We start from the raw sequence: 24,449 nt of genomic DNA, 5'->3' as shown, positions 1-24,449 counted from the left end.
GGCCTTCTCTTACCAACAACCCACACGTGACCCAGTGGAGCTGTTGCTGTGGCCGCGCTTCTGCAAGGACGGAGGCTAGTACAAGGCACGCGCCAAACGGCCAACGGCAGCCTGGAGGCGGGGCTAGGAGAAGGGGAGGAGTAGGGTTTAGGGCCTTGGGCTGAGGCGGGAGAAGGGGCGTGGCAGGAGTCTGGGTGACAGGGGCAGTGGGGGCGGGGCATGAGTCTGGGTGACAGGGGTAGTTGAGGGGAGGGACAGCAGTAGGGGTGACAGGGGCAGTGGGGGAGGGGCAGGAGTAGGGCTGATGGGGCGAGGGGGGAGAAGGGCAGGAGTAGGGGTGATGGGCAGTGGGGGAGGGGCAGGAATAGGTGTGGTAGGGAAGTGGGGGAGGGGAAGGAGTAGGGCTGACAGGGTGGGGGGAGGAGCAGGAATAGGAAGGGGCAGGAGTAGGGGTGACAGCGGGGGCAGTGGGTGAGGGGCAGGAGAAGGGCTGACAGGGTGGGAGGAGGAGCAGGAGTAGGGGAGACAGAGGCAGTGGAGGAGGGACGGCAGTCGGGTCAGGAGTAGGGGTGATGTGCAATGGGGGAGGGGCAGGAGTAGTGATGACAGCATGGGAGGAGAAGGGGAGGGGCAGGAGTAGGTATGATGGGCAGTGGGGGAGGGGCAGGAGTAGAGATGAAAGGAGTAGTTGAGGGGAGCGGCAGGAGTAGGGATGAGAGGGGCAATGGGGGAGGGGTAGGAGTAGGGATGACAGGGTGGGAGGAGAAGGGGAGGGGCAGGAGTAGGGGGAGAAAGGTAGGAGCAGGAGTAGGGGTGACAGGCAGTGGGGGAGGGGCAGGAGTAGGGATGACAGGGTGAGAGGAGAAGGGGAGGGGCAGGAGTAGGGCTGAAGGAGGCAGTTGAAGGGAGGGGAGGGGCAGAAGTAGGGCTGACGGGCAGTGGGGGAGGGGCAGAAGTAGCGCTGACAGGGTGGGGGAGAAGTGGGGGAGAGGGAGGAGCAAGGGGCATTGGAGAGTAATGTGGAGGGGGCAGAAGGGAAGAAGTAGAGGGTGGGGCAGGGGCTGGGGGCAGGAGTGACAGAGGAGAGGGTGGATCCTGGAGGGAAGGGGCCTGGAGAAGGGAAAGAGGCAGCTGGGGGGGCAGTTAACAGCAGAGTGGGGCAGAGGGTGGCTGAAGGGGATGACAGGGCAGGGAAGAGGGTGCACAAAGTTATGGAGGGCGGCAGAACGGAGAGGGAAGGAGACAGGAGTGACCCCAGGTCTGGCTGCAGGAGACATTGGGCCTTTCCCCTCAAGGGTGCGTCATTTCCACTCTGGCCCAGGGTGGGGACTGGCTGGGCCAGGGTGCTGGGAAAGGGTTTCAGGGCCTGGCCCCTCTAGGTGGAGCTGGATGTGATCCCACCTGGCTGCCACAAGGAATGGGATCCTAAGAGGTGGACGATTCCCCCACCATAGCTGTCTAGTGCTTTGCTCCACTGTCAGTGCAGATCCGGGGAAGGGGGGTCCTGAGGGGGGTGCCGAGGGCCTGCTCTGCAGGCAGCGCCAGGAGGGGGGCGTTAGGGGGGTCCTCTCCCCCAGCGTCTCTCCGCATCCCCCCTCGTTCCTCCCCGCTCTGGCGGCTGCTGCTGCTGCGTCACTGGGCTCAGCTCTAGGATGGAGCCGCAGAGGGGCCTGCTCTTTAGCCCCTGAGGGCCCGGGCAGCCTCCTCAGCCCTGAGACGCCCCCCCTCCCCAGACTGGGGAGGGGAGAGAGCCGGCCCCCACCCTCACAGGAGACTCGGAGACCTGGTAAGGGCAGGAGAGGCTGAGGGAGAGGGAGCACCCCTCCCCCATGCAAGGCAGAGAGATGGGCTGCCCAGCTACAGAGAGCCCCTGCATCCTCCCAAAAGGAGACACCCCCAAATCAGACTTCCTTCGTGCCACATCTGAGAGCTCCCACAACTGAGATGCCCTCAGTCTGAGCGAGACCAGATCCCAGACCCACCCCAGAGGGCCCTCCTGAATCTGAGACACCTCCAGATCGCAGACTCACCTCAGAGAAGGCCCCCTAATCTGAGACACTCCAGAGAGGGGCCTTGAATCCAGGACACCCCCAGATCCCAGGTCCCCCTGAATCAGAGACTGCCCCAGAACCATCCCTGAGAGGGCCCCCAGATGCCCCCATATCTGAGTCTCCCCAAATCTAAGCCCCCCACTGAGACCTCCCCATCCAAGATTTTTGACCTCTCAGAGAGGGTCTCCTGAATCCAAGACATCCCAAGGTCACAGAATCCCTCCAGAGAGGCCCCCCAAATCTGGAACACCCCAAATTTCAGATCCTCCTGAGAGACTCCTCCCAAATCCAAGACACCCTCAGATCCCAGACCCCCAAGACAGTGATCCCTGAACCTGGAACACCCCCAGACTCCCCAAAGAGGCCCCCCAAATTGAAGACACCCCCAGCTCCCAGACATCCCCAGAGAGGGCCTCCTGAATGTGGGACACTCCCAGATTCTAGATCCCCCAGAGCGGGTACCCCAAATCCAAGACATACATGGATCCCACACCCCCTGAAAGTGGCCCCCCACCTCCAAGACATTCCTGGATCCCAGACACTTAAGTGTGGACCCCCTGAATTTCAGACCCCTAAGACTGGGCTCCTCAGAGCTGACAAACTGTCAGATCCCAGAGCAGGTCCCCTAAATCTGACACATCCCCAGATTCCAGACCCTCCCAGAGAGGACAACCCAGGATCCCAGACACCATAGTGTTGGGTCCACCAGATCTGAGACACCACAGAGAGGGCCCCCTGAATTTGGGACACCCCAGATCAGGTCCCTTAGGTCTGAGATACCCCTAGAGAATCCCTCCCTAGTTCTAATCTCCCTCCAAGAAATGACCCCTGGTTCTGAGACACTCCTCAATCTGGGAGACCCCCTATTAAATGGTACCCCAAGTCCAAGGCTATCTCCCCAGATCTATGACCCTCCTCTCACACAGAATATGCCCCCTTGCTATGTAAAGGAACGCCACAGGAGCAAACGCAGTTGCTGGGAATGAAGAATCCTGGGTTCTGGCCTGAGCTCTGGCAGGTAACTGTCCCTCTCCCCTCACACGGCAGATTGGTCACAATGTGATGGCGAGCGAGCAACCTGCTCAGACTTCCCGGGTGACACGCACGAGCTCCCGCCTGACCTCCGGCCCCTGGAAATGTCCGGCTGCCCTGGCCCCTGCTGTGGCTCCCAGCCGGCCCCGCTTCTGGGAGGGGCAGGATGTGCTGGCCCGCTGGACCGATGGCCTGCTCTATCTGGGTACCATCAAGAAGGTGAGTGAAGCCCCCACACATACACCAGGGCCGCCTCCACTGACTGTCCCTGCACTCACTCGCCTCTCTCTCCTCTGGCAGGTGGATGCTTCACGGCAGGTTTGCCTGGTGCAATTTGAGGACAATTCCCAGTTCCTGGTGCTCTGGAAGGACATTAACCCTGGTGAGCACTGGAGTCCTGATGTAGTCTCACTCTCAGCCCGCTGCCCCAGCTCCACTGCCACACCACTCACTCCAAGCAAACAGTCCCATGCTCCCACCCCACACAGCTCTGCCAGTGCCCCATAGTCTTGACCCACAGCCTTCTCAGGTCTGCTGATGCCCCTTATTCCCAACCCAGTGCCCCTCCCCTTACTACCGCAGCCCTGGGCTCCGTCCACACACAGCTCCTCAATCCTGATTCACAGCCTCCTTCTGTCCTAGGCCTGGGCTTCCCACCCACAGTTTTGCCAGCGCTCCTCACTCACAGCCCACAGACCCTGCTATCCCAGCCCTATGCTCTCTCCATATGCACAGCTCTGCTGGTGCCCCTCAGTCCTGACCTGCAGCCCCCTGCTATCCGAGACTTGGGTTGCCCCCAGCAAGGCATTAATTGGGCTGATTCCATTCTCTCCCACAGCCGCTGTGCCCGGTGAGGAGCAGATCTGCTGCGTATGTTACTCGGAGTCCGTGAGCCCAGAGAACCAGTTGGTTCGGTGTGAGAAATGTGGGCACAGTAAGTGATGCTCCTCTCCTCTGCCATCTCCTGGCCATCTTGGGACCCCCTTTCTCCTCTCTCACCAGCTCTCTCCCCTTGCAGCCTACCACCAGGAGTGCCATCTGCCCAGAGTGCTGGATGCAAGCAGCGATGGGGCTGGGGTTCTTGGTGCATGGATGTGCCGGCAGTGTGTCTTCGCTGTGGCCACCAAGGTGAGCACGGGGCTGGCAGCTGTGGGAGGCCAGACATCATCCCCTCATGTCCTCAGTGATGCCTTTGATAAAAAGGGGGTGTGGTGTCCTGATTCCCATTGTCCCCTACGCAGCAAGTGGTCCCCCCCCAGCTCCCACTCCCCCCCAGCAGATTAGTCCCCTCATGAGTCCCCTTCCCCCCAACAGGTGCATCTCTCTGATTCAAGCCCCCCCATTTCTGTCCTCCTGTGGATGGATCTGTTTGATTTGTGTCCAGCCTGTCTCACACGCCCTCTCTCTGTTCTCTTGTTGGCAGAGGGGTGGTGCGCTCAAGAAAGGCCCCTATGCAAAGGCCATGTTGAGCATGAAGCTGGTGCTGCCCTATCAGCTCAAGGCTCTGGAGTGGGATCCTGCACACCTGACCAATCGGCAGCAGTGTTACTGCTACTGTGGAGGCCCTGGAGAGTAAGTTCCCCTTCTGGACCTGCAGATTCCTGAGGTCAGCACTTGCCCTTTCATCTGCTTCTTTGTGGCAAAGAGCAGGAATCAGGAATGTTCCTGCTCCAGCCAAAGTGGGCGTCTTGAGCAGCAGGATTTCAGATCTAGATTGCAACTAGGCCCCTCAATTTGGATTCTGATAGAGTAGGTAACACCTACCCCACCATTTCTGCCCCAAAGGAATTTCTAATTTTAGAGATAAATTAGCAAGAGCCTTACTAGCTCCAGCAAGACCATTTGGATTTGGATTTCTAGAGCTAGTTTTGGACTGGAAGGAGGTTCTGGAGTTGGAAGAGGTTTCTAAAGCAGGCTTCACACAGGGAGGTCAATTTCAAGAGCAGGTGTTAGAGCCAGAGATTTCTAGAGAAAGCTCAGAACAGGGAGCGTGGTTTCTCAAAGTGGTCTTGTGGTTGAAGGAGGTCTCCATAGCAAAGTCCATGGTGGGGTGGGGGTTCTATAATAGCTAAATATGGGAAGAACTTTTTTCTGTGACCAGTTCTAGTTTGGGAGGATGGTTCTGAAGTGAGCTCTGAACTAGTGGGTTTCTAGACTGAGTTCTGAAGTTAGATACAGTTTCTAGAAAAGAGTCTGGAGTGCTTTCTGGAATTGGATTGTTTTGGCATGGAAGTAACACAGTGTTTATAAAGTCAGGTCAGGTTTTCACAGGTCCCTAAAGCAGCTTTTGTTGGGGTAGGCTCTTTTCTAGAGCCAGGCTGGGTGTTTCTAGAGCAGGATGGTCCTTGTAAAACAAATTTCCCAAACAGCTTCCAGCATGAGATGTTTCCAGTACAAGTTCCAGATGGAATGGCTGTAGACTGGGATGAGGTTTCTGCAGTGAGTTGTGTGCTGGAGGGGGCAGGTTACTACAGCAGCTTCCACCAAGGTAGAGAGATTTTTCTAGGCTGGATGGGATGGGGTTTCTGAACTAGAAGGTAGGTTTCTGGAGCTGCTCATGGGGTGGAGAGGAGGGTATTTCTAGAGCTGGGTAGTGCCTGGAGTCGGGCAGCAAATGCCCCAGGTGAACTCCTTTCTCTCTCCAGTTGGGAGGGTGCTGGGCCCTGAAAGGCTGCCCCTCTCACTCATGTGCTCACTCAGCCTCCCTCTCCCCCCAGGTGGAACCTGAAGATGTTGCAGTGCTGCAGCTGCGCCCAGTGGTTCCATGAGGCATGTACCCAGTGTCTGAGCAAGCCACTGCTTTATGGAGACAGGTGAGGGGGCATGGAGGGACTCAAGGTGGAGGGCTGAAATCCACCCTGCCCCTTGTGGAGACAGGTGAGGGGTCATGCAGGGACTGGGGAGGGAAGTAAGATCCACGCCACTACCCTGTGGACATAGGTGAGGGGACAAGAGGGAGATTCAGGGGTGGGGAGCTGAGATCTTCTCACTCCCCTATGCAGACAGGTGAGGGCACATGGGAGGAGAGGTCCCTGAGATCTAGGATTAATTCCTCCCTCACACACCTTGGGTCTCTTCCAGATTTTATGTCTTCGAGTGCTGTGTCTGCACTGGGGGTCCTGAGAGCGTACGGAGACTTCCCCTGAGATGGTGAGTCTGGTTCCCCTCTCCACATCTCCAGTACATGTCCCCACCATGCAGCACTGACCCTTGACCCTCTCCCCTCTCCCTAGGGTGGACGTGGCCCATCTCATTCTCTATCACCTTAGCATCTGCTGCAAAAAGAAATACTTTGACTTTGAGCGGGAGATTCTGCCGTTTGCCAGCGAGAACTGGGACAACCTGCTGCTGGGAGAGGTGGGCTGGGTGTGGGAAGGGGGCTGCAGGGATAGTGGACTGTGAGGGGTGCGGGGAGAGGAAACGGCTAGGAGGAGCAGGGGGAAGTAGTGGAGAATGGGGCTGCAGGAAGGGTGAGCATGGGGAAGGGGACAGGGCTGGGGGAGAGAGGTGAGCAAGGAGTGGGAGAGAAGTGAGAGAGGGAGGTTGGGGACCTGGGTGAGAGGTACCCAGGGAGAGAGTGGAATGGAGTGGGAGGGACTCCAAGGGCTGGCTGGGAGCTGGCTGGGCAGATATGCTGTGCGGGCAGGTGGAGAAGTCCAGGGGCAACATAGGGTTCTCTGGTTATGTCCCTCACTAATCCCTCATCCATTCTCATTGGTTCTTGCAGCTCTCGGATACACCCAAGAGGGACCGGTACAGCCAATTGCTGAGTGCCCTGAGTAGCCACAAAGACAGGTGGGAGGAGCTTTTGTAACACTCTGCTCTGCCTGTGTGGCCCCTGCTTCCACACGCCTGCTATGCTCCGCCATTCCCTCCCACTCACCTGGAACTACACTGGCCCTCACACGTGCTGCCACATCCTCACACCCACACTGAATTGCACTGCTGTGTGCTGGCATCCACCTGGACCCACAGCAGCCCTTACATGTGCTGCCACTCCCTCGCACCCTCACTGAATTGCACACCTCCTCGCACGCTCCACCATGCTGGCCCTCACATTCTCTGTCATGCCGCTGCACCCACGCGGCATCACACTGCCCCCTTACACGCTGCACCATGCTGGCCCTTACATACTCTGCCACTCCTCCCACTTACCTGGAACCATGCCGGCTCTTGCATGTACTGCTACTCCCTCGAACCCTCACTGAATTGCGCCGCCCCCTCGCACCCAGTGGCGACGGACAACCGGTTCTAAAAGGGCTTCTAAATTTAACAACCGGCCAAAAGTGGCGCCTTAGGCGCTGACTCTGTGGGTGCTCCAGGGCTGGAGCACCCACAGAGAAAATTTGATGGGTGCAGAGCATCCACCGGCAGCTCCCCACCCCGCCCCTGGCCCCAGCTCACTTCCACTCCGCCTCCTCCCCTGAACGTGCCACCCTGCCCTGCTTCTCTGACCCCCCCAGCTTCCCGCGAATCAGCTATTCGCACGGGAAGCCTGGGAGGGCTGAGAAGCAGGCGGCGGCTTCGCGCTCAGGCCCAGGGAGGCGGAGCGGAGGTGAGCTGGGGTGGGGGTCACGAGGAGGACCGCCCGCACCGTAGCAGGTAACCCGGGGGGGGCACACAGGGGAACTGCTCCCCACCCCAGCTCACCTCCGCCTCCCTGGGCCTGAGTGCAAAGCCACCGCCTGCTTCTCAGCCCTCCCAGGCTTCCCGTGCGAACAGCTGATTCATGGGAAGCTGGGGGGCGGAGAAGCAGAGCAGGGCAGCACGTTCAGGGGAGGAAGCGGAGTGGAGGTGAGCTGGGGCCGGGCACAGAGCTGCCAGTGGGTGCTCCGCACCCACCAAATTTTCCCCGTGGGTGCTCCAACCCTGGAGCACCCATGGAGTTAGCGCCTAAGGCACCACTTTTGACGTGATCAGTGGGGGGAATGGCCACTCCCCCTGCTCCCCACCTAACTACGCTCCCCCGCCCCTAGGAGCCAGAGGGACCTGCTGGATGCTTCCTGGGAGCTGCCCCAGGTAAGCACTGCTGGGACTCCCCATCTTGCCCCCCCCGGCAGGTCCCTCTGGCTCTTAGGGGTGGGATGAGCAACCAATATGGTGGCCCACAAGACCCTCCTGCCCAGTCCGAGGGGGGCATCAAGGAACATGGGGGGTTGGATGGGGCAGGAGTCCCTGGAGGGCGGGGATGGGCCATGAACCCCTCGTGGGGTGAGGAGGGAACCAGTTGTTTGGCAGCTCATCACTGCTCGCTCCCACACTGACCCTCACATATTCCACCATATCCTCGCACCCACTCCCACTTGCACCGGCCCTTGCAGTCTTCCACCCACCTGGAACCACGCTAGCCGATACACACTCTGCCACACCCTCGCACACACCTGAAACTGCACCAGCTCAGTCATGCAGGCTCTTGCACACCTCTGCATTGCTACTACTGATGCTCTTGCCTGGGGGCTGGAAGTTCGAATGGGAGCTGTTTGCCCTGTAGATCTGAGTCTGGTCTCTCTTCTTCTCCAGGTTTATTTCAGGGAAGGAGATCAAAAAGCGGAAGGGTCTCTTTGGGCTCCACATACGAGTGCCACCCCCTGCACCTCAGTGCCCTGGAGACCATGGTGGCTCCACGGCTCAGCAGCCCCCACTTACTGACAGCAGGTGAGCAGCCTCAGCTGCCCCAACTCCTCCTGCCCCACACATTCAGCCACCACCCCAGGGCTCCAGCATGGGGTTACAGTGAGAAGGGCATGGTGGGTGTGAGTGCAGGGACACCACTGAGGTGATGTGATGGGGGACTGAGGGAGAGGACATTGGGAGCTCCTGCCCCACATTCTCCCCTGGGGAAGTTCTGTGGGGCCCAGGTTAGGTCCACAGTAGCAGATACAGTGTTGTCAGGAGGGGGCACAGGGCCTGGGCAAGTCTCTCTACCCTGCCTCCCTATTCCCATCAGGGGTCACTGACCCAGCCCCCTTGGGCTCCCAGTGGAGCAGGCGCGGCCCCCTGCGTGCTGTGCAGATAAGGAGGGTCTCTTACAGCTTCCTTTCAGGGCAGGGCAGCAGTGGGGCAGGGCACCGGAGGCCACGGAGGCGCAAGGTCCTCCCGGAACCCACAGACACCATGGAGCTGAGGAGCAGCAGGGAGAAGTGGCAGCTGGACAGAGCCCTCACCCAGGTACAGCACAGCCTCCCGCAATTCTCTACGAGCTGCTCCTGCCCTGGGCTTTGGGGAACTTCCCAGGGCACCCCACTGATTGTCTTTCCTTGCAGGAGGTGGTGGAGACCCCAGTCAGTGCTAGCCAGACATACTGTGGCTACAGCGGCACCTCCAGCACCTACAACTTCCGCCGCACTGATGCCCGCTGCCTGGAGAGGTGAGGAGGGACTGGCAGGGTGGGGGTGCCACCTTGCCCAACCCTGCATTCACCCCATTTCTCGCTCTTTCTTGCCCACAGTGCTCCCATCAGGATGTTTGCCTCCTTCCACCCATCCGCCAACACTGCCCGGACCCTGAGGTGAGGGGAGGCAGGGGCAGCTCCCAGGGCATTACCCTCTCTGGAGCCTGTGTTGCAGTGGGATGTGCTTTCGGGAGAGCAGTCCCTCTCTCCTAGAGGTGACTCAGAGGCCAGTTTCTAAGGCAGGCTCCCAAGGGATGGTATCTATTCTAGAGCAAGGAATGGGAGATTCTAGAATGAGGGCTGAGTCCTCTAAGGCGCAGACTGGGTTGTAAAGGGGTTCTAAAACTGGTTCGGGCCAGGATGGCCTCACTGAATGGGGGAAGCTCCACCCAGGTTAGGACTTTGCAGGTACTTTCTGGAGCAGGCCCTGGGCTGGGACTGGGGAGAAGCACTTCACGGTGCAGGCTTCTCTGATCCACCTTGTTTTATAACAGGAGCACCACTGCCAGCCCGGACCCCCGTGAAGCACCTGCCCCAGAGAGCGAGAGCCCTGAGCATCCCCCTGCCCACACTCCGCTGCCCCATGCAAACTACCCAGCCCCCAGCACCAAGCACCAGCCAGAGCCCCTCGCCTCCCCCTCCTCCTCCAGCACTCTGTGTCCAGGCCCTGCCCCCACCAGCAGCAGCTACTTTGGAGCCATGGGGCGCCTGGCCCGTGGGGAGGCTGTCCGCATCCTGGCCCGCAGGGTCACCCTTGATGGCACTGTCCAGTACCTGGTGGAATGGGGTGGAGGGGGCATGTTCTGAGGGGGAGGGGAAGTGCCAGAGAGATACCCCCTCTACTGGGGCTGCAGAGTGTTGTCGTTCCTTTCCCTTTCCCTTCCCCAACACACACACACACACTCTGAGCAGAGTGCAACTCCCAGGAGCCCCTAGGACAGAGTGCAGGGTCAGGCCTCTCCCCTGGGAAGGGGATGGATTTGTCCGTGACAGCAGTGGGGGGTTGCATTGTAGTGGGGGGCTCTCACCGTCAGCTTGGATATAAGTCATGAACTGCCTAGTCCTGCTCAAAGAAAGGCCCTAGGGGGGATGGGGGGGTATTCCTCCCCCCCACCAGGCAAATGCTTCATTGTATTCAAAGGGTTTATTTTCTTGTTGCTTTTTTATTATTCTGTAAAAATTCTATTTAATGAAGTGCAATGTGCGAGGACAGAGCTTGGGGCACCCTGCCACAATTGGGCTGGCCAAGGCAAAATGGGGGCACAGGAATGGGAGGTGGCAGCTCCCAAAGGCCTGGGAAGAGAGGGGTGCCCCCCAGCACAGTCATCCATCCTGCTTGTAACCTGCTGTACAGATGGCGTATGTTCCCCTCCCCACAGGCCAGCTGTGCCCTCTCCCCCATCCCTGTGTGCTGATGCTGTTGTCACCACCGCCATTCTGACTGTACAAACTGACACCTGCAATAAAGAGCTTGCTGCAGCCAGACTCAGCCTGGTCATTGGAGGGAGGGCACCACAAGCTGCTGTATTGCAGAAAGGGCTAGAACCCAGGAGGCAAGCCTCCACTGCCACAACTCCACACTCCCCCATCAGAGCCAGAAAGGGAACCCAGGAGTCCTGGCTCTCAGGTGCCATCTCACTCCCCAAGTACACCAGGGCTGTGTGTGCTGTGAATGAGGAGCCAACCCTGTTGCTTGGTGCGTTGAGGGCAGTTTATTGGCTGCAGATCCCCACACACACACAAAATCCATGGAGTGAGTCCTGTTCCTGTGGTGTCTCAAAACAGGGACACTGAGGCAGAGTAGGGGCAGACAGTCCCCTGCTGTGGGGTGGGGGGGGGTCTCACTCTGGCACAGTCTCCCCAACCCACTGCAGGTATGGTGCGTTTCCCTGCTGGATGGGCAGCGCAATCACCTCTGCTACTTCGTATGGGTGCACCGACCTATAGGGAGATGGGGGGAAGTCAGAGGGAGAGGAACAGGCAAGGATTCCCCAGCAACTCCCCCTGGGGACTCACCACTCTACAACCCATCCCCCTGGAGACTCATGTCCTCCCCGCAGCAATCCTCCTGCACATCCCTTGGGCCTTCTCTCAAGAGACTCCACCCCCTCACCCCCAGAAATTCCCTAGGCCCATCCCCACCAGCAGGCACCCACAGGGTAGAGAAGGAGACAAAAGAACAATGGACTGACCGGACAAAGTCGGTCAGTACTGGGATCTGGGAACTCCGGGTTTTGATCATCTGAGGAAGAGACAGATAGTGAAAGGTTGGGGGTTTCCATTGGCTGCTCCCCACAAACATGCAGGGCAGAGCCCAGGATTCTAGAGCCTCCCCACCACCTACACAGGCAGGGGATTTATGCCCCATCCCACAAAGACCCTCCCCACGTGGGCCCTCACCAGCAGCACCTCCCTGTCCTCTTCGATCTTCCCCTTCCACTCGTATCTGAAAGAAACCAACAGGGGGAGCTGGTGAGAGGGAGACACAGAGAAAGCCTGCCCCAGTCTGGGAGGTCAGGCTGCTCCCCCAACTCCTCCCATCCCAGTTCCAGGCCCAATACAGTGACCATAGAGCCCAGGGACTTGGCTCCTGCACTCACATGGATGTGATCTGAGGCATGATGTTGACACAGGCAGCCAGGTGCTTCTCTACCATTGCCCTGCTCAGGACAAAAATACACATCAGTCCTCCATGCTCAAAAGTCAAGCCACCCCCTCCCCTCGTTGGGACAGAACTCAGGAGTCCTGGCTCCCAGCCCCCTGCTCTAACCTGCATTCCCACTTCCCTCCCAGAGCCAGGGATAGAACCCAGGAGCCCTGACTCCCAGCCTAGCTATTCTAATCTACTAGCCCCCACTCCCTTCCCAGCTCCACCTTGCAATCTCCTTGCCCACTTTCTCATTGGGGCAGGTGACAAAGGCAGCTGACAGGCTCCCGGGTGTATAGGCTTCAGCCGCCATGGAAAAGAGACGCTGATACACGGTTCGAAGCAGTGAGACCATCAACAGGGACAGCAACAGTACCTGTGGCCAAGAGACAGTGAGAGTAAGGGCCAGACTCGGGGGGCTGCAGGGACCGGGGTGGGGGTCTCGCTGGGGGCACCCTCCCTTCGCACTCAGCACTGGCCCCAAGTTAGCATTAGGAGGCGCGCTATACTGCATCACAAGTGTAAAAAGCCGCTGAACCCCCCCCCCCCCCCCGAGGCGGCTGCATCTCATCGCTGGCCGAAGCGTAACCCCACAGGTGGTCGGCAGGGGTCCGGCTTTTACTCACGCAGCAGGCAGCTTTCATCGGCGCGTGTCGCTGCCACCTTCCCTACGGGACTCAGCTCAGGGGACTAGGACCAGCCTTGCAAGGGCAAACAGCCAATTGAGACGGCTCCCCTGGGGCCAGCTCTGCCTGCGATGGGAGAACAGCCCCTACAGCAGCCGGTGCGCTGAGTCCCCAAGGCCTAAGGCAACAGAGCGCTACCCTGGTGCGAACACACGCCACAACTCCTACCTGCCCGCGGCTGCAATCTGCGCTGAACCCGCCCGTCCCCCTTCACGTGACCCAGGACAGCCGCATACTGCTTCCTAAACCCCGCCCCCTAGAGTCACCGAACTGTGTCCCGCCCCCCTCACCATGTGCCTCCCGCCTCCTGTATCATCAGGGCGGACCTGACCCAGGCGGCGCCTCTCAATCCTGACTGCAGCTCCCTGCTGTCCCAGCCCTGGGCTCACCGCCATAGCTTTCCCAGTGACCCTCAATCCTGATTGCAGCCCACTGCTACGCAGCCCTGGGCACGCTCCTGCTACACAACTCTGCCAGTGACTCTCACTCCTGACCCACAGGTTCTTGCTGCCCAGTCCTGGGCTCACTGCCATAGCTTTCCTAGTGCACCTCAATCCTGACATGCAGCCCTCTCTTACTAATCCCTAATCAAATAGCTTTGCCTCTCAGTTCCAGGGCCTGGATGCTTAAGCAGCCGATGAAGTGAGCTGTAGCTCACGAAAGCTTATGCTCAAATAAATTTGTTAATCTCTAAGGTGCCACAAGTACTCCTTTTCTTTAAGCAAGCAGGGAACTCCCAGCTGGGCCATTGCCAGCTGCTGCTCCACTTGTCCTGCATCCAAGCCCATCCTACCCTATCCATCCCACTAGATCCCACTCCACTCCTCAAACTGGGACAGAACCCAGGATCCTGACCCCAGCCCCTCACTATAATGCTACTTCCCCAGACACCACATCCCACAACCCTGGGGAGTCCTGATCCCTCACACCACATCTAGTACCACCACCCCCTCAGTATGCCAGAGACACACCCTGCCAGTGGCCCAGCTTCCCAAGATGATGTTTTGGGGAGGGCTTGTGGCTGGGTACGCTCATCCCCACAGCATTTCTTTATGGGGCACCAGGCCACATCCCACTGGTTTGGGGTTAACAGTGCCCAAGGTCTGCCCCTCCCCAGAGACTGCTTGAAGCTGGGATGGGAAAAGGAACCCCTGGTGCCCAGGCATGGCCTCCTCCAGCATCAGGGTGAGGGGCCAGAATGAGCTGCTGCAGGGGGATAGGTCTAGGGCTCATTAGCAACACACCCATTCAACCACAGACACTCCACACCATCAGGGGTAGTACACAACACAACCATAGTGCCCCCTAAATCACCAAAGGACACATCCAAACAAGGGCTGAGGAGAGGGTGGAAGGGGGGGACAATTGTACCAGGGCCTGAGCTCAGGAGGCCCCCCCCCCAAAAAATCTGTAACTGGAGTGTTATGTAGTGGGGATTCTCCCTTATGTTGTATGTAAGCCTATGTGAGTCTTACTGTTTTGCATTAATGCTGTGTGTGCCTCAGTTTCCCTGTGTATTACACCAATGTCTAGATGGTGGCAATAAGTGTGTGTGACTTTTGTGGGGCTTGCTCCAGCTGCCTGCATGGATGCCATGGCCGCCCCTTTGTTACCTGAGACCCAGGAGGGGGATGCGACCACGTGACTCTTGTCCCAGGAAGCAAGACAAAGACCAGAGGAGGAGCAACGGGCAGGGCAGGGGCCAGGCAGCTGGAAGTGAGTCAGTCTCAGCTGGCTTGGGGCGCAGGGGGAGGACCAGAACCCTGGCTCTGGGCTCCCCTCCCCCCCAAGATGGACTTGGCTGACAGTCACTGATTTCTCTGCTAATAAGGTCTGTTCTACACTGTGTTCCTGTTGCCTAATAAACCTTCTGTTTTACCGGCTGGCTGAGAGTTACTGCTGACTATGGAGTTGGGTGCAGGGCCCTCTGGTTTCCTCAGGAGCTCTGAGGTCAGACCCAGGAAGGTCGAAGTTGTGTAAGCTTCTTTCCCTGGAGACAGTATGCTCAGAGAAAACAACAAGGAGTCCTTGCAGCACCTTAGAGACTAACAAATTTATTTGGGCATAAGCTTTCATGAGCTAAACCCCACTTCATCAGATGCATGGAGTGAAAAATACAGTAAGCATTATAAATATTACAGCACATGAAAAGATGAGAGTTGCCTTACCAAGTGCGGGGGTGGGGGCGCAAGTCAGTGCTAACGAGGCCAATTCAATTAAGGTGGAAATGGCCTGCTCTCAACAGTTGACAAGAAGGGGTGAATATCAAGGAAAGAAAATTACTTTTGTAGTGCTAACGAGGCCAATGCAATCAAGGTGGACATCACCTATTTCCAACAGTTGACAAGAAGGTGTGAGTATCAGCAGAGTGAAAATTACTTTTTGTAGTGACCCATCCACTTCCAGTCTTTATTCAGGCCTAATTTGATGGTGTCCAGTTTGCAAATTAATTCCAGTTCTGTAGTTTCTCACTGACCTCTGTTTTTGAAGTTTTTGTTGTTGTTGTTGAAGAATTGCCACTTTTAAGTCTTCTCCTACTGGTTTTTGAATGTTATAATTCTTGATGTCTGATTTGTGTCCATTTATTTTTTTGTGTAGAGACTGTCCAGTTTGGCCAATGTACATGGCAGAGGGGCATTGCTGGCACTTGATGGCATTTATCACATTGGTAGATGTGCAGGTGAATGAGCCCCTGATGGTGTGGCTGACATGGTTAGGTCCTATGATGGTGTCCCTTGAATAGATATGCAGACGGAGTTGGCAACGGGGTTTGTTGCAAGGACAGGTTCCTGGGTTAGTGTTTTTGTTGTATGGTGTGCAGTTGCTGGTGAGTATTTGCTTCAGGTTGGGAGGCTATCTGTAAGTCAGGACTGGCCTGTCTCCCAAGGTCTGTGAGAGTGAGGGATCATCCTTCAGGATAGGATGTAGATCCTTGATGATGCGCTGGAGAGCTTTTAGTTGGGGGTTGTAGGTGATGGCTAGTGGCGTTCTGTTACTTTCTTTGTTTGGCCTGACCTGTAGTAGGTGACTTCTGGGTACTCTTCTGGCTCTGTCAATCTGTTTCTTTACTTCAGCAGGTGGGTATTGTAGTTGTAAGAATGCTTGATAGAGATCTTGTAGGTGTTTGTCTCTGTCTGAGGGATTGGAGCAAATGTGGTTGTATCTTAGAGCTTGGATGTAGTCAATGGATCATGTGATGTGGTCTGGATAAAAGCTGGAGGCATGTAGGTAAGTATAACAGTCAGTAGGTTTCCGGTTTGGGGTGGTGTTTATGTGACCATTGCTTATTAGCACTGTAGTGTCCAGGAAGTGGATCTTTTGTGTGGACTTGTCCAGGCTGAGGTTGATGGTGGGGTGGAAATTGTTGAAATCCTGGTGGAATTCCTCAAGGGCCTCCTTCCCATGGGTCCAGATGATGAAGATGTCATCAATGTAGCCCAAGTAGAGTAGGGTGCTAGGGGACGAGAGCTGAGGAAACGTTGTTCTAAGTCAGCCATAAAAATGTTGGAGGAGGGATAGCTCAGTGGTTTGAGCATTGGCCTGCTAAACCCAAGGTTGTGAGTTCAATCCTTGAGGGGGCCATTTAGGGATCTGGGACATTTAGAGATCTGGGGCAAAATGGTCCTGCTTTGAGCAGGGGGTTGGACTAGATGACCTCCTGAAGTCTCTCCCAACCTTGATATTCTATGATTCTATGTTGGCATACTGTGGGGCCATATGGGTACCCATAGCAGTCAGAGAGAGAAGGCTCCCCCAGAGTCCTGACTGGCTTCCTACAGAGTAGTTCCAGAGCATCACCCCGGTGACTCCGTGATACGGGGTGAAATGGGAAGGGTGGAGTCCCAGTAAACGTGATATACCAGGGTCCTAAATTTATCTTGATGGGTCTCCCTTAATTCACATTTCCCTAATGCCTAACATACAATGCACACCCCTGAATACACACTATGCCCCTAACACTTGACACAATACCCACCCCAATGCACCTTCCTTAACTCACATCCCACTATTCTGAATATGTCCTAATACACCACACCCTCATGAACTACAACACACAGACCTAATTCACCCTAACAAACAACACAACAAAACACACTCTATTCCCCTATCACACAATGCAATATGCTCCCAATGCTCGAACACACCAACGCAAAATATGCTTCTCTAATATCTCCTAACACACACACAGCCCAGTGCACCATACTCCACCCTGACACACAATCCTGCCCAGTGTATGCACATCCCTAAAACGCACCCACATGCCAAGCCAGTATTCAACACAGACGGTTCTGTGCACCCAGCAAACTCCTCCACAATAATCCACCGCACCTTGTGCACTCACAAACGTGCACATTTACCCTGCACGCACACCAGTGCAGCCACTCAGAGACCAGCATTTGCACATACACACACCCTCTCCCTCTCTGCAAGAGCCTGGAGCTGCCCTAGAAACACCCCCTTAGGGAGATAATTCTTCTCCTGACCCACTAATGGGGGGCTGTTACACAACCACACACTGAGGGACGGTGTCACATCCCCTCAGCTCACAAAAGTGGGGAAGCTCAGCTGCCCCACAGGGACAAGCCAAGATGCACACTCACCTTTGCCCTACAAGAACATTTGCCCCTTCACACTCACCCTGCATGCACACTCATTCAAAATACACACTTGCTCTTTCTCTGCACACACTCACTCATCCTGCATGCACACTTGCTTCACACACTCCATTTGTGCACTCACTTTTCATGAAAAAGGAATACTTGTGGCACCTTAGAGACTAACAAATTTATTTGAGCATAAGCTTTCATGAGCTACAGCTCACTTCATTGATGCATCCAATGAAGTGAGCTGTAGCTCACGAAAGCTTATGCTCAAATAAATTTGTTAGTCTCTAAGGTGCCACAAGTACTCCTTTTCTTTTTTGTGAATACAGACTAACACGGCTGCTACTCTGAAACCTATCAATTTTCATGCAAACTTGCACACAATCATTCTCAACCCACACACACTCCCACTAGTCCTGAGTGTGCTTGTCTAAGGGGGACATACCCTCCACACTTGCACTCATTCTGCATGCACACTTGCTCCACACAGCCACTCATTCTTGCTCCACACACAGTCCCATTCACCATGTGCACACTTACCCTCTTCCACTAAGATCCTGCAGTCACTCTCCCCCATGTACACTAACACTCACCCTGCATGCACGCTTGCCCAAGGCACACTAACCCATGTACACTCACTCCCACCCTAATCACATTCACCCTGCACACACACTCAATCTCCTCCTGTATACGCACACTCACCCTGCATGCACAAGTCCCCTGCACACTGATCCTCATCCTGCACTCACAAGTACTTGCTGCCACATTTGCCCTACTCTGGTATCTCCATTAAAGGCAGCTGCACTCTACACTCAGAACAGCAGACAGCTGTGGGGATGGTTTGGCGCAGTACCAGGGGCCAGGGTTTGGTGTGGAGTGGGCCCAGGGAACAATACTCGAGTATTTGGGAGCAGGGCTGGAGATGGTAGAAGGGCAAAAGGCACTGGGGGACAGACCAGGGCCATAGATCTGGAGAGTGGGGGTCAGGTGTCCTGGGGGGATCTGTTCAGATCTAGAATGGGGCCAGGTGCTACAGAACTCAATGGGGGCAGGGGACTCAGCAGGGGACAGGATACAGGGGCCATAGAGCTGGATGGTGGCTTTGGGGGCCAGGGGACTCTGGGGGGAAGGGGCCATAGAGCCGGATGGGGCAGGGGGCCCTGGGGCTTTCGAGCTGGATGGGGTCGGGGGGGTGTTCTGGGGGGCAGGGGCCATAGAGGAGGATGGTGGTTTTGCGGGGCGGGGGGCTCGGGCCATAGAGCTGGATGGCAGGTTTGGGGAGCAGGGGGCTCGGGGGGACAGGGCCATAGAGGCGGTTGGTGGCTTTTGGGGGGTAGGGGCCATAGAGCTGGATGGCGGGTTTGGGGGACCCGTTTCCCGGTGCGCAGCGGCACCTAGCTCCGAACCCTACGTGTCCCCACCCCCGGTATGTGTGTTCGGGGTGGGGAAGCGACGTTTAAAGGGGACGCGGCCGCTCCCTTTTCTGTCGGCCGCACGCGGCGCCCACCCCCACTGCAGCTGCCGCGCGGCCGCCTTTAAGAGTGGGCAGCGCGCGGGGCCCGTGTGCGAGGTTGGAGTGGCCGCAGCTTCAGCACCAGCATCCGCGGCAGCAGCATCCTTCGGCGGCGGCGGCGGCGGCGAGCGGGGGAGGGGGCGCTCGGCTGCGGGGGCCCAGCGGGGCCCAGTCAGGCAGCGTGGGTGGGAGGCGGCCCCCCCGCAGGCCTGGCCGCTCCTGCTGCACTCAGCACCGCCCCGGCTGCTGCTGCCGCCGTCCCCCGGTTCCCCCTTGCACCCCACTCTCCTGACCCCCTGTTCCCCAACCCCCTTGTATCCAATTCTCCCTAGTCCCCCGGCACCCCTGATCCCCTTGCACCCTGCTCTCCCTAGTCCCTGGCACCCCCTCCCCAGGACCCCTGGCATCCCCAACCCCCTGTCTCCCGGATCCCCCAGCACCCCTATTGTCCTGGTTCCTCTTAGGTCCTCTTCCCTGGATCCCCCAGAGGTCCTTGTCCCCCCTGGTTACCCCTTCTCCTTCCCACTCTGGGGATTCCCCCCCACCCCACTTCCTCCTGGGTCGGCTTCTCTCCCCCCACCCTCACCTCCTCCATGACAAGCACCCAGGACTAGCGAGCGGCTGAAGGAACCATGTCCTATGTCCCCTTTCGAGGTAAAGGATGGGGAGGGTTCAGCTGGGGTTGAGGGGGGCACAGCTAGGGCCTATGGGTTCTGGAGTCTGAGGGGGGCTGGAGGAACAGGCAAGCTCACCTAGGACAGATGGGAGTGTACTGAAAGGTTCTTCCAGGTTCTGGGTTTGGGAATGGGGCAGGGGAGAGCTGTGGAGTCAGAGAGAAGAATGGGTTCAGCTGGAGATGTGGGGTGTCCATGGGGCTGGGAGAAGAATCTGGTTCACCTGGGACCGGTCGGGGGGGGCGGCAGAGTTAGCCAGGGAGTGTGGCACCACATCTGGGACACAGGGCACTGAAACTTGGGCAGGAATGTGAGGGGTCACCTGGGGTGGGCTGGAGGGTCAGAGTTCTGCTGGAGATGTGGGGTGTCTGTCTGGCTGGGAGGAGAATCTGGTTTATCTGGGGCAGGTGGGGGGCACTGGGAGGTGACTGGGGCATGTGGTGGCAGAAGGGGATGACTGTGTGTGTGTGGAGTCCTGGGGGGCATTGAGGCCTGTGGGGTTTAAGCAATGGGGATTGCCTGGGGGAGGTGTGGAGGCATAAAAGGGACTCCGTTGAGGCCTGTGGTTCTGGGGTTCAGGACTGAGGGTGGCTCTTGGGACGGGGAGTCATCCAGGGCCTGCAGGCTCACAACTGAGGGTGGCTCCTAGGAGGGGGCATTACCCAGGGTCTGTGGGCTCAGGACTGGGGATGGTTCTGGGGGTGGGGGTCAGTAGAGGGTAGTGGATGCACTGCCTGGGCTTGTGGGGGGTAGTAGGGGTAGCTAGGGGTCGGGGGGGCAGTAGAGGGTAGTGGGCGCACTGTGGGGGGGGTCACCTAGGGCCTGTGGGCTCAGGACTGGGTGGAGGGGAACCTCTGGATGCAGTGTGAGGGATGAGGGGGTCACATGGGGCCTGGGGAAACAGTGAGGGATGCCAGCTGATCTTAGAGTGGCAGGGGGTATGCCTGAGGGGCCATCCAAGAGATGGTTCTCCTGAAGGGGCTGCCCCATGGCTGGTGGGGAGGCAGGACAGTGTGCTGGTGGTGGCCTGTGGGGCAGTGGGGAGTCAGAGGCGAGATGGGAGGCACTGGACAGTACCCTGGAGCCTGTGATGTCTGGGGTTCAGTTGTCTAGGGCAGGAGGTGGCAGGATTGGGGTGTGCTCTGGGCTCAGTGAAGTCCGGGGGGTGACAGGGGATGGCAGTGTTGGTGGCAGGAGGTGGGGGAGACTGAATGGAACCCTGGAACCTGTGGGGTCTGGGGCTCATAGAGTCTGTGGGGAAAGGCAAAAGGAAGTCACCTCTGGGGTTGGGTGCAGGGAGCATTGTGGGGTTGGGGGAGGGTGGGCAGTGGGGGGAAACAGGAGGGTATTCTCTGGGGAGACAATGTTGAAGGGTTCACGGTGCAATAATTGGGGGCTTGGAGAGTTCATCTGGGCTGCGGGGTTTGAGGGTCTGGCTCAGTTGGGGAGGGGGATGTGTGTGGGGGGGGTTTCCCAGCGGCCGGTGCGGCTGTAGGGTGGTTGGGTGGGTGGGCATACCCCAGGGGTCAGTGGGGTTAGGGAGAGGGATGTATGGGGAGGCTGTTCAGGGCCTCTGGGGTCTGAAAAAGCAGAGAGAGGGAGTGTCTGTGGTTGGAAGTGGAGTGGGGGGTAGCCCAGGGCATGTGTTGAGAGGACGGGGGGACTCTGAGGGAGAAGTTGGGGGAGTTACCTGGTGGACCTTGGGGTTGATGGATGGTTGGGGACAGGGGATACATCTGGGAGCAGCTGGGGGTGGGGGGAGACAGAGGAGGTGCTGGGGGTATCTGGAGAGCTTGTCTGTTGTCCTCTGTGTCGGGGGGTAGTAGACGGTAGCAGGGGGGTCACTGCCTGAGGCCTGTGGGATGGTGGTGGTGGGTACCATTGCCAGGCTATGGGGGGAATGAGGAGGTCTGGGGGCAGTGGAGGGTAGTGGGTGCACTCCCAGGCCTGTAGGGGTAACTAGGGATTTGGGGGGGGCAGTGGAGGGTAGTGGGTGCACTGTCCAGGCCTGCGGGGGGCAGGAGGGAGAGGAGACCTATGTTGGCTGGGAATAGCACATGCTGCCTGTGGCCAGGGTTGGGGAGTGCTGCCTGTGTTAGCTGCAGGGTTCTTAGAGCTGGATCCAGATTGGTTGCTGGGACCCTAGCATCCAGGGAGGGCCCTGGGGGTTGCTCTCTGCTCACCTCCGCCCCCCACACTCATTCTCAGCCCACAGCCTGCTGGAGTGTGCCCCTGCTCGTGGTCAGGGCCCACTCTGAGGTGGGGGGCGTTGGCCCCATTTAGGGGGCCCTGGCCCTTGATATGAGGCTGGTGCAAATCACCAGGAGACCCGCATGACCCACTTTCCCAGCTGGCCCAGAAAGGACTGGGCGGATGGGGTTTTCATGCCACTTGTGCTGTCACATGTATGGTCCAGATGTCGTCCCCCCCACAAACCTCTCTGCACCCTGACACCTGGCTCCTAGAATTCCTGCTGCCCGGAAACGTGGGTCCAAACATCCCCTTCCTGTCCCCATGTCCTTGGGCTCTGGGCCCGAGGGAGTGTCGCGTCCTCTGTCTAATCCCCACAGCCCGGCACTTTTCCCTGTTGTGCCCAAGGTACATGTAACCCTCACCGAGGGTGTCACCCCCCACACCTCCTGGCACGTGGGGGCCAGAGACCTCAGGCAGGATTAGGACTAACCGCCCATGGCTAGCATGACTGGTGCTGCAGGAATAGAGTAGGGGACAATCACCCCTCTGTCAGTGCTGGCCCCAGTGCAGTGTCGGGGGCGCTGTGCTGCAGGGTCAGGTTGGGGGGCACTGGGCTGGGGGAGAGGTGGGGAGGACACTGGGTGGGGTGCTGTGCTGAGGGATAGGAACACCCTGCTGAAGGGTGGGCGGTGGAGACTCCCATCCCAACTGCCCCATAATTTATTATGCTAATTTATTGTAACTCCAAAATAGAAATATTAATGAGGGAATAAACATCACACCCTGCTCAGTGATTAACAGGGCCTTTAAACACAGAACGAGCTCACCTCCTCACTGGTGCCAGCCCCACCATACCTGCTCCCCACAGCTCCCCCTGCTGGGAAAGACTGGGGCTGGAGTAACCAGGAGCTTCCCCCCCACATCCCAGCCTGCGCCGTGTCCTCCTACTGATAGCACCCCCTGCTGGGAGAGGCCGGGGCTGCAGTACCTGGGAGCTGCACTCCCAGCCACAGCCCTGCCCAGCTCCCCATAGTGCCCCCTGCTGGGAGAGCCGGGGCTAGTGTAGCTGGGTGCTGCCCCACAGCCAGCACCCTGCCCAGGTCCCCACAGTGCCCCCTGCTGGGAGATGCTGGGACTGGAATAGCCAAGTGTTTCTCCCCCACCCCCAGCCAGTGCCATGCCCTGCTCCCCACAGCGCCCCCTGCTGAGAGAGGCTGGGGCCGGAATAGACAGGAGCTCCCCCGTCCCAGCCAGCGCCCTGCCCTACTCCCCACAGTGCCCCCTGCTGGGAGCGGTCAGGGCTGGAGTAGCCGGGAGCTTCCCCCCTGCTTTGGGGGATGCTGGGATGAAATACCCCCCACGGTCTCTTCCCTGCACTCAATGTGAGGAGGTGGTGGGATGCAGTTGCTAGGTAACCCCATTGGAGGATGCTCCCTCCTCCCCCCCCATCTGGGGCGGGGGGGGACAACTGGCATGAATCGAATCCCCAGAGCGTGTCATGAGCTGCAGGTGTGCTGGGGGGACACTTGGGGCCCTTCCCCGTTTAGGGGTAGGGCATCCTCTCCCCATTTAAGTCTGGGGAGGGACCTGTAGCTGGTGGTGGCAGATGATGAAGGGCCCGTATCTGTATCTTTTGGGAGGAGGGGGGTCTCTTCTATCTCTCTCTCTGCCAGGCTCCCCCCCCCCAACATGCTCCCTGGGCTGTCACTTCCCAGCATGGATCTCCAGGCACACTCAGATCTGATGGGACAGTTAGCCCCCCCCTTCTGCACCCTCACTGTGATGCCAGGGCTGGGAGGGGGAGGGGGCTGTCCTGGGGTTTTTGAGGGGATGGTGCAGGAGGTGTGGGTCTGGGGGTCCCAGTGCTGAGTGAGCCCCCCACCCCTACCAGTGTGGAGGAGTGCCCAGGCGCTAACAAGGAAACCAGCTTTAGGAGTGGCTAGGTCCTTGGGATACTTGGCTATTCTATGCAAATGATGTGGTGAGCTGATTTGCATTTTTACAGGCAGGTCAGTTGAAGCAAGGAAGCATTGTGCATTTGCATATTTGCATATAATTTGCATGTTGCTAATATCCAGCTTTGTGTGGAATTGTATGGGTTCAGCACTGGAGAAAGCATCTCTGTCTCTCTCTGCAACCCGACAGCCCCACACAGCGCGACTGTCTTCCAGCTGGCTGGGGGCAGGGGTCATGGGGCCATTCTAGCTCTGCCCCAGGCAGTCCTGGGTGCTCCACTGAGCCTGCTATGAGGGCAAAGCAGGGCTGAGCCTGCCATGGCAGCCAGAGCCAAACCCCAAGGAGTGGGGCCCTGCTGCCCAGGGGTGGCTTCAAGCTGGTGACTAAGAGGAGAATGGCTTGATCTGGCCCTGCCCCATGGCTGGGCATCTAATCCCCTCCTCCCTAGGGCCTGGGAAGAGCAGGCGCTGAGGAAATTGAGGCCTGGCCTCTGACCTAGGGCTGGGTTCCTCTGCCCTCTGGACACCCCCTGGCCCCACTCCCAGCCTTTAGCCTGCTGCAAAACATGCTCTCCCAGTGCGTGCCCCACAGTGCACCTTAATCAAAACATGAGCAATCCCGGATACACTGATGCGGGAATTGGTGTGTGAGCACACTTGGGTGCTCTTGCACTACGGGGTCAGTGCAGGGATAGTAGTTATT

The 24,449-nt window shown here is 58.0% G+C and overlaps 3 protein-coding genes across 14 annotated transcripts in view; 2 read left to right on the top strand and 1 right to left on the bottom strand.

Moving 5' to 3' along the window:
• The first annotated feature begins 1,143 nt into the window (after positions 1–1,143).
• PHF1 (PHD finger protein 1) lies at positions 1,144–10,953 on the top strand. Of its 2 annotated transcripts, none has more exons than XM_038372097.2 (15): positions 1,144–1,296; positions 3,099–3,302; positions 3,384–3,465; positions 3,922–4,017; positions 4,102–4,211; positions 4,507–4,655; positions 5,801–5,896; positions 6,165–6,233; positions 6,317–6,440; positions 6,811–6,878; positions 8,604–8,738; positions 9,116–9,251; positions 9,347–9,450; positions 9,532–9,591; positions 9,969–10,953. In XM_038372097.2, the coding sequence occupies exons 1-15, from the start codon at positions 1,180–1,182 to the stop codon at positions 10,279–10,281; spliced, it is 1,863 nt and encodes a 620-aa protein (XP_038228025.1). In that variant the 5' UTR covers positions 1,144–1,179; the 3' UTR covers positions 10,282–10,953. The 2 variants fall into 2 exon arrangements, with proteins under 2 accessions (XP_038228025.1, XP_038228027.1); XM_038372099.2 differs by lacking the exon at positions 1,144–1,296 and adding an exon at positions 1,568–1,786.
• Positions 10,618–13,056, bottom strand: CUTA (cutA divalent cation tolerance homolog). Of its 3 annotated transcripts, XM_043496468.1 has the most exons (7): positions 12,976–13,045; positions 12,748–12,823; positions 12,349–12,497; positions 12,075–12,134; positions 11,875–11,920; positions 11,667–11,716; positions 10,618–11,415 (listed from the first exon to the last, which is right to left on the bottom strand). In XM_043496468.1, the coding sequence occupies exons 2-7, from the start codon at positions 12,763–12,765 to the stop codon at positions 11,316–11,318; spliced, it is 423 nt and encodes a 140-aa protein (XP_043352403.1). In that variant the 5' UTR covers positions 12,766–12,823; positions 12,976–13,045; the 3' UTR covers positions 10,618–11,315. The 3 variants fall into 3 exon arrangements, with proteins under 3 accessions (XP_043352403.1, XP_038228029.1, XP_043352404.1); XM_038372101.2 differs by lacking the exon at positions 12,748–12,823 and having other exon boundaries at positions 12,976–13,056; XM_043496469.1 differs by lacking the exons at positions 12,075–12,134; positions 12,976–13,045 and having other exon boundaries at positions 11,167–11,415; positions 12,748–12,969.
• A 6,295-nt stretch (positions 13,057–19,351) lies between these two features.
• Positions 19,352–24,449, top strand: part of SYNGAP1 (synaptic Ras GTPase activating protein 1) — a 46,729-nt gene continuing 41,631 nt past the window's right edge. For 2 of the 9 annotated variants that reach the window (XM_038372228.2, XM_038372226.2), the window contains exon 1: positions 19,353–19,578. In XM_038372228.2, the coding sequence (XP_038228156.1) occupies positions 19,557–19,578 (22 nt within the window). In that variant the 5' untranslated portion in view covers positions 19,353–19,556. Of the gene's footprint in view, positions 19,579–24,449 lie in introns of all 9 variants that reach the window. The other 7 variants (XM_038372233.2, XM_038372230.2, XM_043497267.1 and 4 more) reach the window with 6 other exon arrangements.

The sequence above is a fragment of the Dermochelys coriacea genome, chromosome 14, assembly GCF_009764565.3.
Source record: "Dermochelys coriacea isolate rDerCor1 chromosome 14, rDerCor1.pri.v4, whole genome shotgun sequence".
Taxonomy (NCBI): domain Eukaryota; kingdom Metazoa; phylum Chordata; order Testudines; family Dermochelyidae; genus Dermochelys; species Dermochelys coriacea.
This window is presented reverse-complemented; position numbering and strand designations above follow the sequence as displayed.

Coding starts and splice junctions, on each gene's coding strand:
- CUTA (XM_043496468.1), bottom strand. Junction 11,921..12,074: donor ATGCCTCAGATCACATCCAT/GTGAGTGCAGGA, acceptor GGTTTCTTTCAG/ATACGAGTGGAAGGGGAAGA. Junction 11,717..11,874: donor AGGACAGGGAGGTGCTGCTG/GTGAGGGCCCAC, acceptor TCTCTTCCTCAG/ATGATCAAAACCCGGAGTTC.
- PHF1 (XM_038372097.2), top strand. CDS start 1,180: ATGACAGGGCAGGGAAGAGGGTGCACAAAGTTATGGAGGGCGGCAGAA. Junction 1,297..3,098: donor TTGGGCCTTTCCCCTCAAGG/GTGCGTCATTTC, acceptor CTCACACGGCAG/ATTGGTCACAATGTGATGGC. Junction 9,451..9,531: donor GATGCCCGCTGCCTGGAGAG/GTGAGGAGGGAC, acceptor TCTTGCCCACAG/TGCTCCCATCAGGATGTTTG.